The sequence below is a fragment of the Ptychodera flava genome, chromosome 10, assembly GCF_041260155.1.
Source record: "Ptychodera flava strain L36383 chromosome 10, AS_Pfla_20210202, whole genome shotgun sequence".
NCBI lineage: Eukaryota > Metazoa > Hemichordata > Enteropneusta > Ptychoderidae > Ptychodera > Ptychodera flava.
The window spans coordinates 32902506-32919945 of NC_091937.1; the positions used below are offsets into that span (position 1 = coordinate 32902506).

Consider the following 17440-nt stretch of genomic DNA (forward strand, 5'->3'; position numbering starts at 1 on the left):
ATCTAATAATTTTTCACCATTTTCAAAAACACTGATGATATAAAGGTGTTGTCACTTTGACAAAAATTCAAAGATGCAAGAAATGATATATTTCTTGAAATTTTTTTCTGAGGAGAGAAAATAAAAACCTATCAAATATGGTTTTGATTTCATGTGAAGTAATCTCAACCATTCTATTTTGCTTGCAGGTATGGTAAGGTAGTGGTAAATTGAGGGGCATGAGTACCCCAGGTGGAGGTCAGCTGTCAGACAAGCTACGTCTGGCAGCAAGCAAAGGCCAGACTGCTAGAATTAAGGAATTATTAGAATCTGGGGCGACCTTTGAACCTGACAAGGTAAGACCTATTGTGGGGGAAATTTAATTCTTGCCCTCAAGTATAACTATTTTTTATTTTTGTACATATATTCAATATTTTGGTGTTGAATCAGTTAATGCCCAGTATTTTCAGTTTACATGGATTCTATACACTAAGTAACAGAAGTTGATTTTACCAGTAGCAGTGTCTGTGTGTGCCAAGTACTAGTAGGCAAGAATGAAGCGTGTCGTTTGGATCATAGTTTCTCATTGAAACCGTCTTTACACATTCATATACACTCTGTCATACTTATACACCTTGTCACATACACACATAAATAAATAAATAAATAAATAAATATGTCAAAATAAATGTAGATTGATAGATAGAAAAATTGATTGATTGATTGATCATTTGATCGATCAGGAAATGTTCAAGAAGCGATATTCCTCCATTTCTACACAACTCGCATAGATTTTATCGTAGACAGTAATCTCTTCACATCTGTTCAACTACATACTCCCTGGTGTCTCATAGTCACACCTTATATACCACACTGGGTGAGGCTCAAAGTATATTACTGAAAAATTTACCCTGACCTCAGCGGTTTTGGGTGGCAGTACAATTCCAGTCACCACCCACTGTGACCAAGCAACTGTGTGACCTGAAGTCCCGCAGGTCATTGACCCCAAACAGCATGCTCTCCCCAAAAGCTTCCAGTTTAGATATGAAAGACAGCTAGTGAAAGAAAATGTGTTAATAATCTTCTATTACAATTCACCTCTTTTACTGAGTTGCAGGTTTTATGAAATGACACTGTTGATGGTGTACTTGTATCTGCCTCCAAATCCCATAAGGATGTATTTTGTGCCTACTTTATGATATAAATGCTTCATAAAAAATGTTTAAATTTGTTGAAAATTTTTACATATACCAATGAAATTTTCATCCACTTTTATTTCAAACTCAGATTCAAAACATTAATTTTGATGTTTCGAAACTCAGTATCTATAATCAGATTGTTTATGAACATTGACACAACAAACAGGAATTTGCAGAAGATAGTTCGATCAAGCAGTTCATCAAAAATTGGTCATACCGGTGATCAAACTCCAGCTGGCAATTCTGAAGTCTCACTTGGCTGAAATAGGATTTCTTTATTTAAGAAACTTAAAAGTTTGACATTTTTTAGATTTTTAGATACCCAACTCACATACAACCTCTAAAACTCTAAGTAGGCTTTGCTTTAAGACAACTTAAAGTTTCTTTTATATACTGGGAATCAAGGAATGGTGCAGCCAAGCCTGGCCAATTATCAGAGTTTTCATGTTGTTTTTAACCATTGTCAGGCTACAACAATCTTATTAAAAGTATCCCTTCTCGGTTTACTTTGTTTTCCTGCCAGCTGATTGGTCAGTGACTAGTTGATGAAATCACTGACACAATTATTCAGTTAAGCCTGGTTTTAGGTGTTTTTTTAATCGGAAAACTAGATTTAATTAGGCGTCGATGGTAATCCTATGCGATTTACCAGTTCAGAAGAGTTTCTGAATTGGACTGTCTCGTAGTGATGAGTTGAAACACAATTGGATGGCCATGTATATAGACACCTATCTGTTCTAAAGCAGAGATGTAAAGTACACTTTGAATGAAGTATTATAAGTATGTTTACGATAGAATCTCTGATTTCCCACAACTTTTACTGCTAAACGTTTACTTCAAAGAATAATTTCAGTAGATATATGTGCATATCTTGCCCTTTGTTCCTCACCAAAAATGAATGAAAACATCTGGTGCAGACTACAGATTTTTGGCGGGAAAACACTGCAGGGGAAAGGTTAATAAAGCCAGTCTGTCTGATAAAGTGGTTTGTGGTCTTTTCCATTGAATTCTATGTACATGTCTAATGGCTATCCTATCAAGCAGACAGACTACATCAATTGACTTTTGTGAAGATACCAGTTTACTGATTGGCATGAAATTTGCGGTCTTGTCTGTCACCTGAAAATCTCAGTCACTGTCTGGTCAGCCACTTCAGAATTTGATTAAACCATTGAATATTGTCTTTGTTTGAGATATTCCAGTCAATTTTACTCAATTTCTGTACCAGAAGTATACCGATTTGGTATCACTGACTGTGATATTTACAGTCCTTGACATCTGTAGGGACAGTTTAACAAGTAACATGATCCAATATTATCAACAACTGTGTGATAGGACTATCTTTATGTGAATCACAGTCATGGAGTTGCCGTGCGTAGAACACAAAATCATACGTTCAGCTCATACCTGTTGTATATCATAGGCAGCCAACTATTGTAGCAGATTCCAAGTATTGTGATAAACTGTTGAAGCAGAGATGTTTTTTGATATGTACATATGCATTGCAAAATTTTACAGAATTACAATTACAAATTTTTACAAAATTTTGTAAAATTTGGAGGGGAAAATAAAAGTTGTTTTCAAATATACCTTCACATGAATTGAAACTTTCCCCCTCCCTCCCTTTGATTTCCCTTCTCTCACTCCTTGCTATCAAAACTTCCTCCTTGCCAGCACACAATTTTGCCCTGCCCCCCTCTTACAAACTCATACAATCAACCAGATTTCACTCCCTTTGCCTGCTCACTAGGCCCTTTACAGAGTTGCCCACCTTACAAAAGAATAAGATTTCCCCATCTTCCCTCCTGCATGCTGATTTGAGACAAGAGTGCCCCCAAGAAACCACCAACAAACACTTCTTCACAAAAAACTTGATGATACTCCTGTTAAAGGGGAAATTTACCAGACTTTCTTAGGTAATCAGGTCGTTATTTAGTGAAAAATAAACAAAATAGCGTTGGTTTCATTCACTTTCACTTGCGCGTATTAGCGCAGTGGCCACAAGCTGAACGCACGGAAACCGGAAGTGACGTATCAAACTTACTAGTCACAGCGGGTTCAAAGCGAGGTCACTTATGACCAAGCTCTTCTACGCCAAGTAGAGTACGCGTACGCGGTACGCAAACCTCAGCGCTCGACTAAAAAGCATAATGGCGAAGATAATCGGTAATAACTTCAAACCTGAACGAGCAATCGATGATCCAAGACTGACATCGTCAGAAAGTTACAGCGACTCGAGTTCGGAAAGTGACTATTCTAGCTCCGATGACGAAGTTCAAATTACTCTCGGCGATCAATCATGCCTGTCATTGTCAACCCAATCGCTGTGAAATCATGCCGACACCGAAGTAATGCCAATGCTCTAGAGAGATCGACATTAATTCTAAAAGTGCGAGCATTTTAATGTGTTACAGAACACCTCGATGTAGACATGATAAGTCTAGAACCAGTGGTCCGTCTACAGCGTTCCGTTTCTAGTGCCTTAGCGTACGCACAGTCCCATATGTAGGAGCAAAGCACTTGGGGCTGGATATGCCCCGGGCAGTTTCTTTTAGGCTAGTAGTTCAGTAGTTGGACTTGCAACTTTCGGTAAAAGCAGTCCTTCTCAAAGTCGTATTCGCAGAAAACTTTATTTCTGCTTGACTTTAACATCGACACCGAGTGCTTGGCCCCTATATTCTGTAGCCATTCTGTACACTGTAAGTGGAAAAGCTTACAGTTACACACGTCGACTGCTTCAATGACCAAGTTTACGACGTCACTTCGGTATTTTAGTACACCGCTGTTTGTTAGCCAGTGAGTGAAAGTGAATAAAATCGACACGAAAGCCTTTCAATGACCATATCAGTTTAATATGCAAAATTAATTTTCAGGGTAAATTTCCCCTTTAAATATCTTCCACCCATAGCACAAAACAATATTTGTGTCATATCAAAGCTTTCAATGGAACAAGCTTAAGTTTGTCAATTGCTGGGTTCACTCAGTTATCAAAACGTGATTTAATAATGAAATATAAGACCACCCCGAATGTAAAGTTTAGACAAAAATATATTCCTGGGGCAGAGGTTAAAATCAGGAACAAGATTTAGTCCAATACTGTTGAAAGTTGAGTACATTTCATGATAATAGTTTAAACAGCTGCAAACATTACTGTAGTATTAGTAGTAGTAATATATCTAAGTTATTATTGGTTGCAAGCAACATATTTCATTCACAGGGGCATGAATTACAATAGAAAGAATCAAAAGATCAGAGTACAAACTGCTTGGAACGGCATTCACTTGAACTGAGCAGCTTGGTTTGCTGTGTAGGTCTTCTGTAGTTTACACCATGCTGTACATTTTTCTGTCACTGAAGTTACATTGAGTCTTTTTCCCTTGCCAAAAGTTTCAAAATTTCATGAAAATTTGGACAGAACCAAAGAATCAGAAGCGGACATTCTTTGATGACAAATGACAGAATTAAAGAAACAATTTAATGTAGACTTTAAAAATGTTCAAATGATGGTTAGATTATTACGTTGAAAATGTTCCAGCGGTAGCATGCTTGACGACCAGTAACTTGTTTGAGCTTGACTCGGAACCCACATAACCATCCAGCATCCGCTTATATTAACCAGTCACTTAAAAAAGTATTTGAAGTCTATGACATTCAGTTTATCCAGGGTGGAGTGTTTAGGGATACAATTCTTAAGCTAATTGCCCTACATTTGCTTCCATATGAGATATTCCACGGCATGAAACAATCGGATCATTGTACCATGCTCAGTGTGTAAGGTGTGATAGGGGTCAATTGTGACTCTTGGCTTTACATTATTACAGCCAATATAAAACGTATAAATTTCATGACAAGGGTTCTTGATCGGATGCTGTGGTTGCCATGGAACAGTCCAGGAAATTTTTTGTTTCCTTGGCAACACGCACGAGACGTACTTCATTCCAGGCATTCTCACAATGAATGATTATGTAAGTTAATCAAATTTGTAATTTTGAACTGTGTCTGGGCTACACAGGTATGAGTCTGCACACATGTAGATCGTAGTCCAGGGGCGTATTTTACCACAAAATTGCATGTATCGATAGTACGCCACCAACTGTGTCACAAGAGATCACTGTTGCATCAACTGTCATCCCCAATTTTTTTCCTGAAGACTATACTGACACCTCTACTGCATTTTCATATTACTACAAAAACACCCATCCTCCGTCCCCAAACTTGTATCTTTCTCAATCTGTCTGTTATCCTCCCCTTTCCACCTCCCCATCCCTCCCTCTGTCTGTATCCCTCTTCTCTAAACTCTACAGCAGGTTGCAAAATATCTGAACTAATAACAACTGCAGCAGTATTTCTAATACCTAATATTTATGGAAAACAGATATTCTTTACTCACAGTGGAAGGTTTTTTTTTACATTTATGTAACCGTAACCAATGTACTTCTGTTTGTTATGTGTGTATGTTTATTCTTGGCTGTGCTATGATTATTCGTCATGACAATGCCTAACTGCTCATACAACCATCGCTTTGCTATGGACTTGCTGTCCTACATGACATGGTGTTCATTTTGGTTTGCAGAACAGTCGTACGGCGGTGCACTACGCCGCCCTCAATGGCCATGCCACCACTATCAAGGCGTGCATACAACAAGGATGTGAACCTGATATACAAGATGTTGTAAGCATCGCAGTTTAAATGAAAAAAATAAGAGCCTGTTCTAATCTCGTCAGTTATTGCCACGTAAATCCTTTTTTTGTACCTTTGGTAGATGTCCTGATTAGCTTAGAACAGGCTTCACTTCGAATGTAGTGACCCTTTGACCCCCATTTTCAAATGCAGAGGTCCAACCTTGTGTTAAGAAAGTAATGGGTTGCGCCAACTTTTGGTGGTGAAAGGGTTGTAGAGTAGATGTAGATGTAGTTTTAGAAAGCACTAATAAAATTGTTTAAATGATGTTGTAAATGCACTTTTTTGTTAATTATTGAATCATAGCCCCAAACATGAAATTGTTGAAATACCATGTCTGAATGCCTTACTGTAAAAAGTCACGTAAAATGTCATTTCTGAACTCAGATCTGGATCATCTTTGGTATTTCAGTAGCTTTAAATGAACTGAGAATCCAACAAGTTACAACATTACAATGCACAGTCACAAATCATGCAGTTTGGTTCTAAAGACAAAAATATTTATGGACATGTTTGTCTTCAGTTGCGATTTACTTCCCCTTTTTCATCTTTCGACGATAGATATTCCTGCAACTCATTTCAAAGCCATCGTGTAGACATCACGTGTGAATGTGTTTCCACTTCGCATTCCAAGGCAATCAAGTTCTGAATTTTCTCCACTCAAGGACATCGCAAGACTGTCTACTTCAAAATCCATTTGTTGAGCAACTGCACTTTTTGTCAAAATGTCTTTCAACATCTTGGCATGTACATGTATCCCATGGTTAAAAACAGAGTACATAGTTAGACAAGCTGAACTGCATCTTACCAATCTGACATTGACCAATATGTAAATAACAACTGCTAATGTTTTGTGTGTTGTATGCTGCTTAACTATGTATGGCACTGATAATGCGCGGGATTCTTCCTTCACACTGACTAAAACCTTTTGTAAAATTTGCTAAATTTGCTAAATTGTGAAAAAAGTTTGCAACTATCACATAATAACAATATGTACAGCGTCACACATTGGAGTAAACCAAGGTTTGATTATTTCAAAACAGTTTTTCCCTGCACAATTGCAGTACACTCTCCCTATCTTGTCTAAATAGTTATTGCAAGTCCTAGCAATTAACCGTCAGGGTATTATCTCTCCTCCAGGCCGGCAGATCGCCTATGCACCTTGCGGTCACTGATGGCCACGTGGAAGCTGTGAGGGCGCTCATCGAAGAAGGCTGTCCTGTCGACAGGCAGGATCAGGTGGTAATGCATCTCCTTTCTTTGTTCATCTTCTGCATCTTTAAACTGTTGTCATGACAACCAAGACATCCTTTCAGATGGCCAGCCATCTTTCATCTCCAACATCACCTAATGGTTGTCATGGCAACAATCATTATCTCTTTCATCTTAAAGAATTTGACAATTTAAAAGATGATTGTTGCTTTGCTGTCAATTGTCGTGTCCATATGTGTTGTGTAAGTTGACTTCTATAAACCATACATACATCAACATTCCATGCAAGTCATCTGGAGTTCTCTGAGAGTGTAGAGTTTCTCTCAATGGTGAAAAGTCATCCCTTCATTTTGCTATCAGCAGCTTTTTAATACCCTTGTTCCCCTATGGTTTGGTTCATCCCATATTATTCCACTATGATGCCTTTGGACCAATCAATGTTTTGAAAATTTAGTGTAGGATGGATGAAATATGTGTAATATATTTCAATGTTAGTGATGACAAAAATGTCGACCACTAAGCTTGTAGATTTCTGTTCATCAGGCAGCCTTACATGTCAGCGATCAAATCTGTAGTATTCTCAGAGTGTGCCATACATGTATTGCTGTACTTTCCAAGTTCCCCAGTGCCTGCAGCCATGTGCTGTCTGTCTCTTTAATATAGAGGCCTCATCAAACTTAACTGTATCTGATTTCAAGCTTTGGGAAAGTACACCTTACAAGTCAACACAGGGTTAGAGACAGATATAACAACCACAGTCATACCAATGCCAGTGAGAGTGACACTGATTTAATCTCACAGTTTGACATGCGCAGGATAATAATTCACGGGTCAATGGCTTGACTCAGAAAAGTTGGAAAGTATGTCGACGCATACTGAGATCAGGTTAATTGGTTTCCTCAGGGGCATTCCTGCATTTATGGGACGTTTCAGACAATTATATGGAATACAGTGGTATGTGAGTTTTAAAATGTTGTCAATGTCATTTGATCAATGGATGTACCAGTATATTATTTTACTCCTCTTTGACAATTTGCAGTAATTGGAGTGTCATTCCAATTTTTTCCAAACTTTAATCAACTCTAGGGAACAACGCTGCCTCTATGCAGAGCTTTTGAACATTTGTTGGTTTCTTGGATGTCATTTTGTTTACATTTAGTTGAAAAATATCACTTGGCTAGTGTAAAGTTTAGCACTGAGTTCAGAAATTGAGAAAATCTCTCTGGTAGTTTAGAAGTTGAGAATACTCTATCATAGTTCAGAGTTTGAGAATATCTCTGCAGGGTTTTACATCACTTTTTACTTTTGAGAGTCCCTGGGACCCCTGGTGTTAGAAAATGGGAGTCCTACATCAAAATATGGGGGTCCCAATTTATTTCAAAGAATATTTTATGTTTATCCATGCCATGGTCTTCACTGTGTTCAATTAGTGTTATAACACACGGCAAATGGTTGCGCATTTCTTAAAATTATTCTTACATGAAAATTCTAGTTCATACTGAGGTCCCTCATTGATCAATTCAAAGAACACTATTCATAATTGAAATGATCTCATAACTTTAATGACAAGTCACAAAGTTGTGAAATTTGAACAAGTATTCAAATTTGTCAAATTGACAAGAAGGTAAGTAATTTCATACTCTGAAATGGCATTCACCTAGCAAGTCCAGTAGGTTGAGTTCACACTCTGCCAGCAGCTCCTTCAGCAAATAACCTAGCATTGTTTATGAAGTCAAAATCATCTGTGATGGGGCCAACCAGTTTGATGAACATTAGTCTATTAAGCCTTTGAGGATTGAGTCTATTTTGTGCCCTCTGTTGATGGCATTTTGTACTGAAAAGCCCCTTTCACATGGGGCAGAGGACACTGGTATAACAAGAGCAATTTTAGCAAGAATGGCAAGATCGGGATACTCCTCTGTAAAATCAGTTAGCAACAGCTTGATATACATATCAAAATTCAGTGCGTCCGTGTGAGATCTTGTGAAGTGTTTGTAAACAAGAAAGTGTGCCCTAGCTCTATCAGCATCAATACCTGGTGTATTGTTATGATGATTCAACAGTTGATCAAGCTGGTTGACCCCATAGTCAGGTAGGTTGGCCAAATTTTCAGGATATCTGTGTGGGTTTAGAATTACATCAAAACATTCCAGAATATTCATCTCATCATCTGGAAATCTGCAATCTAAATTCTGCAGTAGTTTGTTGATATAATTTTCTCGTACACTACAGAAGCTCTGTCTGAGTGGCTGATTGTAAGTGATTTTAATGTTTTTGTATGTGTTTTCTGACCATTGCCAGGAACATCACCCAAAGCATTAAAGACTTCTCTGACAGTGTGTGAATCATTAGTCATTGTATTCAATGTGTCCCTAGTAGACTGAACACTTTTTTTGATATGGGATAGGTTGACAGAATCTTTCTGAAATGTAAGGCTCAAAATTCCAATCACAGTAAGGACATCAATCAATAAGGCAGTGAATAGCAGAAACAATGAATTGGAGACAAATTTCAACAGCCCATCAGCCTTTCCCCTTTTTGTCACTTGCAAGTGCCAAGGCAATTGGCTCAAAACTGATGAAAATCATCTTGACAGCTGATTCAACCGACAACCAGCGAACAGATGTAGGCTCAGTAATTTGTTTTGCCTTCCCATTCAACAGAGTTTGAATTTCTCTAAGTGTGTCATATCTCACACTAAAGTCATTAAAGTATTATACAATGAATGGATTATATTATGATATTCTTTGCAATATTCAATATCTCATTCTCTGCCTGCTTGAGAAGCAGCAAGATTCAATCGATGTGCAACACAATGCACTTGAACAAGGTTGGGATTGCTGGCTTTAATTTTGCACCCAACCCGTTCAAACGACCGGTCATTACGGCCGCCCCGTCTGTTCCCAGTCCATATATTTTGTCTACGGCCGCGTCACAGATTTCTTTCCTAGTCAAAAATTCAATCAAGGCGTTTTCGATCCCTGCAGCAGTGGCAATTTGCTGGTTACCGAGGAAAGAAACATTCGCCTCGCCATTCTGAATATATCGAACATATATGGCAAGTTTCTTATGAACGGTTATGTCACAAGTCTCATCCAACATTATACCGATGAAATCACTTGCAAGTTGCATGTATGCTATGAATCAGGGACTTCTCGATCACACGTTGAATACACTCTTCAAACTCCATAACTATCTGAGGACGTTTGTAATATTCAATGTCTACGCCGTTCAGATTCTGTAGATGCATGATGTCAGTGAATACATCGCACGGAAGGTCACGTTTAGCAATCAGGTAAACAGTACGTAATTGTGCAGCGTACGCCTCGAGTTCGTTACTCATACCCTGCACCTAGGTACCTGCCGGTCCTCTGCAGATTTGCGAGCAGTAGTAAATTGTGACCTCAAGCTTAGGATTTTAGCACTTGTGAGATGACTTTTCGAGTCCTGATGACGAGTGAGAGTTGAATGTTGAAAATTAGAACAACCTTCCGTGAATGGGCATGTAACATTCGATTTCAAACATGCATCGCATTCCATGACGTTTCGCTCTTCAGAATATCGAAGCCATTTAAATCTATCGAGCCAACTTCTGTTGAATGTTCGTAATTTTGCTGACTTGGCCGGGGGATCTGATGTATCAGTATCGCATGGCGTAGCTGCTGTTTCGGCCTCGACCGAACCTACATCGTGCTGGTTGCTGCGGCCGTCGAAAAACTTTCGCAGATCGGCTTGTTTTGGGTATTTGACACGACCCGCCATAATGCATAAACAGTATTGATCGCCGCAACAAGAAATCGACCAATTAAGAATCAGTTTACATTTGAAAGTCACTTTTTACGGTAGTAAAATTTGTTTCCGCGGGTACCATTGGTCATCAAACAGTGGAGGCCAATGCACTACGGAGCATTCTATTAAAGTATGGGGTCGGTAAGGTTTACTGGGATGTGTTTTACGTGTTCAGCAGCTTCGCGAGATATACACCAGGAACAGATATTGTGCGTCCGAAGGGACGCGTAGTTTAGTTTTTGAGGGGTCCTGGGTCCGGTTTTATGCGTAAAGGACGCAGAAATGCGCGTCATGTAAAACCCTGATCTCTGTGATGGTTCAGAAGTTGAGAATATCTCTCAGATAATTTAGAAAGTGAGAATGTCTTTCTGATAGTTCAAAAGTTGAGAATATCTGATTATCTCTCTGATAGTTCAGAAGTTGAGAATATCTCTCTGATAGTTCAGAAGTTGAGAATATCTCTCTGATAGTTCAGAAGTTGAGAATATCTCTCTGATAGTTCAGAAGTTGAGAATATTTCTCTGATAGTTCAGAAGTTGAGAGTATCTGTCTGACAGTTGAGAACGTGAGAATACATGTACCTCTCTTATAGTTGAGAAGGTGTGCTAGGATATCTCCTGATAGTTTAGAAGTTGAAAATATCTCGCTGATAGTTGAGAAGTTGCAAATATCACACAGATAGTTCAGAAGTTGGGAATAAAATGATTCACTCAGATAGTTCAAAAGTTAGAACTTTGCTCAGCACTTCATTGTGAAAATCACTTAGATCATTCAGAAGACAAGAATATCATTCAGATAATGTATAACTACAGTATAATCTAAGTTGATCCAGCTTAAATATATTCATTGTGTAACAGTCAACATAATGAAATTAGCCTTGATCAAAAAGGTGAGAGCATACTGAGAAAATATCACCCAGTATACTAATTCCTTGTCTTCTACAATAGATATGAGCGTGTGAAATTCCGACTCAAGTACCCACCATCTAGAGCTTCATAAATATATTAAAGAGGGAACTATTAACAGCCCCACAGGTGTCCTTGAGGAAAATTCCTCCAATACAACTATCTGAGAGGATGAAAACGCATTATCCCTGGTTCAAAACACATAATAGTTGCTCCGCCCCCCAGGGCAGTGTAAGTCACTCCTGACCACGACAATGATGTAGTCCGTTCAAGTCCATTCATGCAGACTGACTTACTAAACCATCATTGGGTGTCACAATGAACTCTGATAGACAGAACAAAGGCTGTAGGTAACCAACATTGATCATCTGTAAGAATTGATTCTACAAGTAAAAGGAATTCTAGGTCATTTTGTAATTAAATGAGTAGCGGCCACCTAGGATGATCTGTGCTATTGATTTGGCTCAGTGGGGAGGGTTTCAGTCATTCATGTTTGAAGAAAATAAACTTAATTCCCTTAAAACTATAATGAAAACACAGCTAGCCTGACTCACTGGGTGATATACTGCAATAGCATGGGTCGATAGGAACTTCCACACGCACAGAGAGAAATTCCATACCTAGCCTTCTCACCAATCAGGCTTTGACCTTTGACCTCTCACTGATGTGTGTATTCTCCCAAGCGATCAAGAAAGAAGTTTATAAAATAAAGATAAAAATTAATTAGTAAATAAATAAATATTTAAACAAATATAGGAAAGTATGCTTTCTTTTATGCCAGGTGACACATTTGTAAACAAGTATATGTACTTACTTTACCAGCCTTCAGATTTCAACTTCAAGAAATTCAAGTTACAGATGTACATGTACATGAAAGTCTTTGTGACTGTACAAATAAGTCAATATGAATACATGTGTGCAGGGACTGGAAGAGTAATACAGATTTTTACAAAAACTATAATTTACCATAAATGCTTATATTGACCTGTGTAGCTACAATATTGAATGTTTGCCAAAAAAAAAACTGATGGAGAGATTTGAGATTGAATAGAACAGATATGTTATTTGTAAATATTGGTACAAGATACGGTACTGTAAACTACTGTATTTGCAATCCTGTGGTCTATTTAGTTCTGTATGTAAGAGTTGAAATCTGCTGCACGAGTAAGGTTACTCAAGATGTAAATGTTTTCAGACTGTTTAGGTAATGGTTTCACTTTTTCCTCTTTGAATTGGAAAGTTTATTTGGCTTGTATTACCATTACCAATGCAATGCACAGTCACTCAACTTACTGGGTTAGTGGTTCAGGCCAAAGGCTGAAAAGTGTCAAGCCACTGGCCTTGTAGCATTGATATAGGTATTACCTTACATCATGGGTTGTCAGGCCAGCAATCTCTCATTTGTTTAGGGGCCTATGGTATCAACAATCATCCTTACAACATCACAAACCATTATCAAATATACATTCAACATATACAACACTGTGAATCTTAAAGTTGTGTTCAACATTAACTCATTTGAACATTCTGCACATAGTGCTATGGCAAATTTCACTTTCAAAAATGATCTTGAATTACATTTGTGATATAATTACTGGCACATGATCACAATTTTCTACACGGACTTATTAAATTGCAAATCTCATGCGCAAATAGTCATGTTTGGAATATCTTTTCGTCAAACTTGTTGATCAACTGACTTTTCAAAATTCTTAGGTGTAAACTATCATATTTGATGGGAAGAAACTCCAACGTATTGTAGACTGTGAATAAAGTACATTGCAAACTTAATGATAAAAACACTCACAGAAAAGATAACAAGTAAGCTGATTTTTACAACTCATACATGTACTTTGGCACATTATTTTACTATGGAACCTTGCATTCCTCCATCGTGTTTACTTTAGAATATCCGTCAATATATTAATCTCATTTTAAGAGGGTATCTACCTTGAGGACAAGGTTTTGTAAACCAAAATAAATTGATTTATAAGTTCAGTTTATTTTAGTCCTAAACAGAAACACTGTAAAGATCTCTGTTCTCCGGTGTTGTATTTCATGCCATCATGGTTTGTGATGGTGTTTGTCTTATTGCTTGTTTTTGTCCTTGTGCTTATTTAGCTTTAGGTTCAAAGTTGGCAGAAAAAAGTGGTAATTGTGTGCAAAATATTGTTAATTGACAGAAAAACCACTGCAGTTAGAATTCCAAGTCAACAAAACCAGTAGTCAAATATGCTTAAAGCAATTTCAGCGTTCGTAGAGTCATTCATTCACTCTACTCAGAATAGCAACTCTTTCACTGTTCAAGGCCACACTGTTCCATTGTCAAACATGATTCCTGTTTCATGCACTTGTAAACGCTTTCCACCAACCAAGCATTTAGAATTCCTGTGCAAAAAATGTACTGAGGAAAAGAACCACTGCTGGTTTATCTTTCACGGTTACACTTACAGTAGCCTGCTCCACCCACTTGAATTCTCATCCCAGATTCCAGAAATTACTCCACGCATTTCATGAAGTATTTGAGCGTTATGTTTAATTGAATTCATAAACATGCCAGCGATACAATTTGCAGCCAGTTTGAAATATTTCACACATCAGGATGTATTAATCATGTCTATTTCAGAAAACACTTGTATGATGTAATTTTACATGACCTTGTCGGTTTCTTTCTTCTTGTTATAAATTCCATGAAATATTTCATGAGCCGTATTTCAACAAGCACTACCATAGTGCTTGAGAGCAAAAAAAATATTTGAAAAATCTAGTTTTTCAAGAGCAATCGTGAAATCAGAGAACTCACTTTGTGAAAGAGAACAGTGTTAGCCTTTTCAAACTACCCTCAATCCTCCCCCCACCCCCAACCCAATATACCCTCCCCATTTCACAAAAGAAAGTGGCTAGCTAGGGCAACACAAGAGTTATGCCTAAAAGTCTACTTGTGACAGGATGAAAATAGTATTTGTTTGTGTGAGAAAAAGGAGAGCACAGCTAGAACATCGTAGCGGGTGGTGGGCTTTATAATCTGACATGTTATTGTTGGCTATGTATGTGTGAATCCATGGATGAACTGTAAAAGAAACAATACGGCTTAAAACAAGAGTGGCAGCAACAAAGGGGTTTAAAAATATCCCATTGTTGAGAAGTGTCTGTAATTGCTTCTGTCTCTTTCAGAATGGCAACACTGCACTCCATGAAGCAGCATGGAATGGTTACAGCAAATCAGTTGAAGTCCTTGTCGGATATGGAAGAGCCAATGTACACGCAGCAAACAGAGTGAGTTCAAAACAGACTCTCTTGTTTTTAGATGATTGCACACACATACTTCTGTCGTAGAAGGCAGACTACCCCCAGGACTTTAATTACTAGGCCCTCTGATATTTTTATCTGAAAGATGAAATATTTGTTTTGAAATAATCTTTTTAGGAAACTCACCCGGCTAAAAATAAAGTGTTTCTGAGATTTGTTGCACAAGACAAGGAAAGCACTAAGATATGTTTGTGAAATTTCAGCGGTGTATTCTGTCATTTTTATAGATATATTCTTTGCAAGGATACTGTATAATTTTGCAATTTCTTGCCACATGAAGAATTTCAGAAACTTATAAATGACAATTTCTGCCATATGAAGACTTCTCTATGCAATATATTTGCCTGTATCATATTTCAAGTGACTCATCTATCTGTTTTAAATCATTTCTTGTCTCTAACAGAGCGGGATGCGACCATTGCATATGGCAGTACAGAATGGCCACAATGAATCTGCTAGAGTTCTACTGAGAAATGGTACGCATCCAGACACAAGGAATAATGTAAGTATATCTGTCCTCTTTCAATTATCACAGTTTTAATGAGATGGAAATACCTATCTATAAACCACATACTTCTTGCTTCAAGGCATGTGATGTCTGGTTTATATCCCAACATCAGGGCAGCACTCATGGTCTTTACAACTGTGAAGTCAATCAAATTTTAACATTTGGTATTTTTAGAACATTCATCTATGGGCCACATAGGGCTGGAAACAGCACAAACATTTACATTATATTTCACGAATAGAGAACTGAAAATTGATGTTTGTTATTTTGATGTTGTCAAAAGCCGAGTGATGCAAAAGCCATGCAGCTCAGAGCCTGTTATACAGGATTTCCAACATATTACATTCAGGTTGAGAAGTGATGCACCTTTCTTTAATATTTAATGTTTGCTGTTTTCTTCTTCTTTGCCCAGCATGGCGAGACACCTCTTCACATAGGGGCCACACATGGTCACGTAACATGCTGCAGAATCCTGATCAGTGCTAAATGTGACATCAACGCTGTCAATAAGGTAAGGTTGGAGGTCATAGTTCATGGGTCAGTTCAAACTATTGCTATAGGCCTATAGGAAAAGACAGAATCACATCATGCAATAAAAGAGTACTTTTATGACACTGCAGAGTACAATGACAATTTTTTTTCAACATTTTTCATTGCAATTGCAGGATGGTAACACACCACTACATGTTGCTGCCAGTCTAGGAAAACGGAAAATCACAAAAATCTTGGTAGAAGCAGGCTGTGATGTCAACATCAAAAACAATGTAGGTATTTCCACTCTGCAGTAATCTTTTTATAGTGCCGTGACCACCTTAACACCTAAAACTGACGATAGCACGTGAAAGAAAACTGTATGGCATTTGTTATCAATGTGATCAACATTCAATGGATATTTTTAGTATAATCTACATGTTTTACGTACTCCTTAACATACTTCACAATTTTTTTTCATTCTCTAGAAAACTTCAGATGTGTCCACCATTTGCTAAGGGCTTTAAGATGCCATGAGGATATTATGTCAGGATGTAACATTCTTGAAATTTAGAACAGCAGAGTAAGATCATTGTATTGAGAAGTAACAGTAAAATTGTTAAATTTTAAGTTGAAAAATTTACAGGTGCCCTTTTATGTGACAATGACACATGATCAAGAAGCAGTATCGAAAACCATGTTTTTGCAAGAATCTGTATTGAATTTCTGGTATTTGATAATGTTTTGTGTATTTGTGCAAAAACAGAAAGGACAGACTGCAATTGATGTGGCCAGGGACCATGAATATCCTGAGGTTATAATAATCATGACAAGTACACCAAAGGTAAGACAGCAAGCAAAGGTGTCCGAATTCAGAGTCCTCATGATGTGTGATAATGCCAGCTGCAAGTCAACACACAACAGAAAACTGCTGTTTATAACACATTTTACTGCAATATCTTTCCCTGCTATCTTGCGACAATCCTGCAAGCAGATTTCCTTTGGAACAAAAGTCATATATTTGGATGAAATATTTATTATACAGACATTATTACTCCACTTTGATTCAGATATGCTATTGTACATGGTTTTAGGTTTTCAGGTAATACACAGACACGAGAAAAAATATATATGACAAAATAAGTTTCTGTGGTCAAATGCTATCTCAATGAGGCACGAAATGATATCTGCATACTGTATACCGTATTAAAGCTTGCTATGAAATTTCAGTCTTCCTACTATATAAGTTAATTGAAAGAGTATATATCTCTTCTTTTCTTAATGTTATGCTGATAATTTTAATAACAAATAACAACACCGTTCCTATCTAGGCTCAAACATCTCGATCTAGACGGCATCATCGAAACCACCCGACTGAATATCAGGT

At 37.6% G+C, this 17440-nt stretch overlaps 1 protein-coding gene across 12 annotated transcripts in view; it reads left to right on the forward strand.

Moving 5' to 3' along the window:
• The window catches only part of LOC139142549 (ankyrin repeat domain-containing protein 6-like), a 54252-nt gene that overhangs the window by 22382 nt on the left and 14430 nt on the right, over positions 1–17440 (forward strand). For 5 of the 12 annotated variants that reach the window (XR_011554420.1, XR_011554417.1, XM_070712517.1 and 2 more), the window contains exons 2-10: positions 189–335; positions 5752–5850; positions 7000–7101; positions 14940–15041; positions 15478–15576; positions 15995–16093; positions 16248–16346; positions 16820–16897; positions 17385–17438. Coding sequence is in view for 9 of the 12 variants with exons in the window: in XM_070712517.1 (XP_070568618.1) it covers positions 219–335; positions 5752–5850; positions 7000–7101; positions 14940–15041; positions 15478–15576; positions 15995–16093; positions 16248–16346; positions 16820–16897; positions 17385–17438 (849 nt within the window). In the remaining 3 variants the exon portion in view is untranslated. The remainder of the gene's footprint in view (positions 1–188; positions 336–5751; positions 5851–6999; positions 7102–14939; positions 15042–15477; positions 15577–15994; positions 16094–16247; positions 16347–16819; positions 16898–17384; positions 17439–17440) is intronic. The other 7 variants (XM_070712518.1, XM_070712511.1, XM_070712512.1 and 4 more) reach the window with 5 other exon arrangements.